This window comes from Plasmopara halstedii (genome assembly GCF_900000015.1).
Source record: "Plasmopara halstedii genome assembly, contig: Scaffold_262, whole genome shotgun sequence".
Taxonomy (NCBI): Eukaryota; Oomycota; class Peronosporomycetes; order Peronosporales; family Peronosporaceae; genus Plasmopara; species Plasmopara halstedii.
In genome coordinates this window covers 448,665-449,529 of record NW_020187183.1, presented here as the reverse complement: position 1 = coordinate 449,529, position 865 = coordinate 448,665, and the positions used below count along the sequence as shown (strand labels likewise).

At 52.1% G+C, this 865-nt stretch overlaps 1 protein-coding gene across 1 annotated transcript; it reads right to left on the bottom strand.

The window, feature by feature from the left end:
• Positions 1-113: 113 nt before the first annotated feature.
• On the bottom strand, positions 114-617 carry PHALS_04535 (uncharacterized protein; the record flags this gene model as incomplete). Its single annotated transcript, XM_024722358.1, has 1 exon — positions 114-617. The coding sequence occupies one exon, from the start codon at positions 615-617 to the stop codon at positions 114-116; it is 504 nt and encodes a 167-aa protein (XP_024573443.1).
• Positions 618-865: the final 248 nt, after the last annotated feature.

The window sequence follows — 865 nt, the reverse complement described above, 5'->3', positions numbered from 1 at the left end:
TAAGCTTCCAACGGAAATTCTTGTGGAACCAAGAAACGAGCTCGAAGAGCCTTCCGTTCGGCAAGTTCATCTTCCGTTCTGGCCGGGGGTCCGATGATGTGGACGTATAACGATCAAGTTACCGGGTCCTTCGCTTCCACTGGGCGGAAGCCATATTTCACACGAGGGTCAATGACCGGCCGTGAATGGGCGCGCTCTTGAGCCGTCCTATGGGCAGCTACAAGCTGTCGCCTCTGATCCCCGTCGAGGTCATTGGTGATTACACCACGTTCCTCGGCTGACGAGAAGTCAGGAAACGGACATGGGGTCTGCAAGGCACGAGCAGGGCTCGTACCACGCCGCTGGCGCAGCTTGCCTTCCTTGTCATCCCATGCAGGAAAAGAAGTGTCAGACTCGTAGTCAATCACCTCCTCATCCTCAACGAGGTCACTCGTCATTGATAGCTTGCGCAAAGCACGACGCTTGTGCTCATCGAGTCCAGGATGTACATCCACCAGTGCCGCGGACGCACTGTCCGACATCGCACCGCATGCGGGAGACGAATTTGGGCTCTGCCCGTGCTCGCTGTCAGAACCAGCGAGACTTGGTGATTTACGTGTCGTGGACACAGGGCTCATTGATTAAGGAAGTCGTTTTATTCCAACAAATTTAATTGTAGTGTATAGCGGACACGCGAGCCTCGATGAGGTCATAATCGATTGGAACTGTAAATGTTCTCAATCTTAATGAGAGGGTTGTAACGGGGTTACACGTACCCTGGTTACAGAGGGGGTGTCACACGAGATGTGCATGGTGTGACAACACTTAAACAAGAATACGGTATGTGGCTTGGTAGCCAGTAGTTATGCATATTTTGATTTTACTA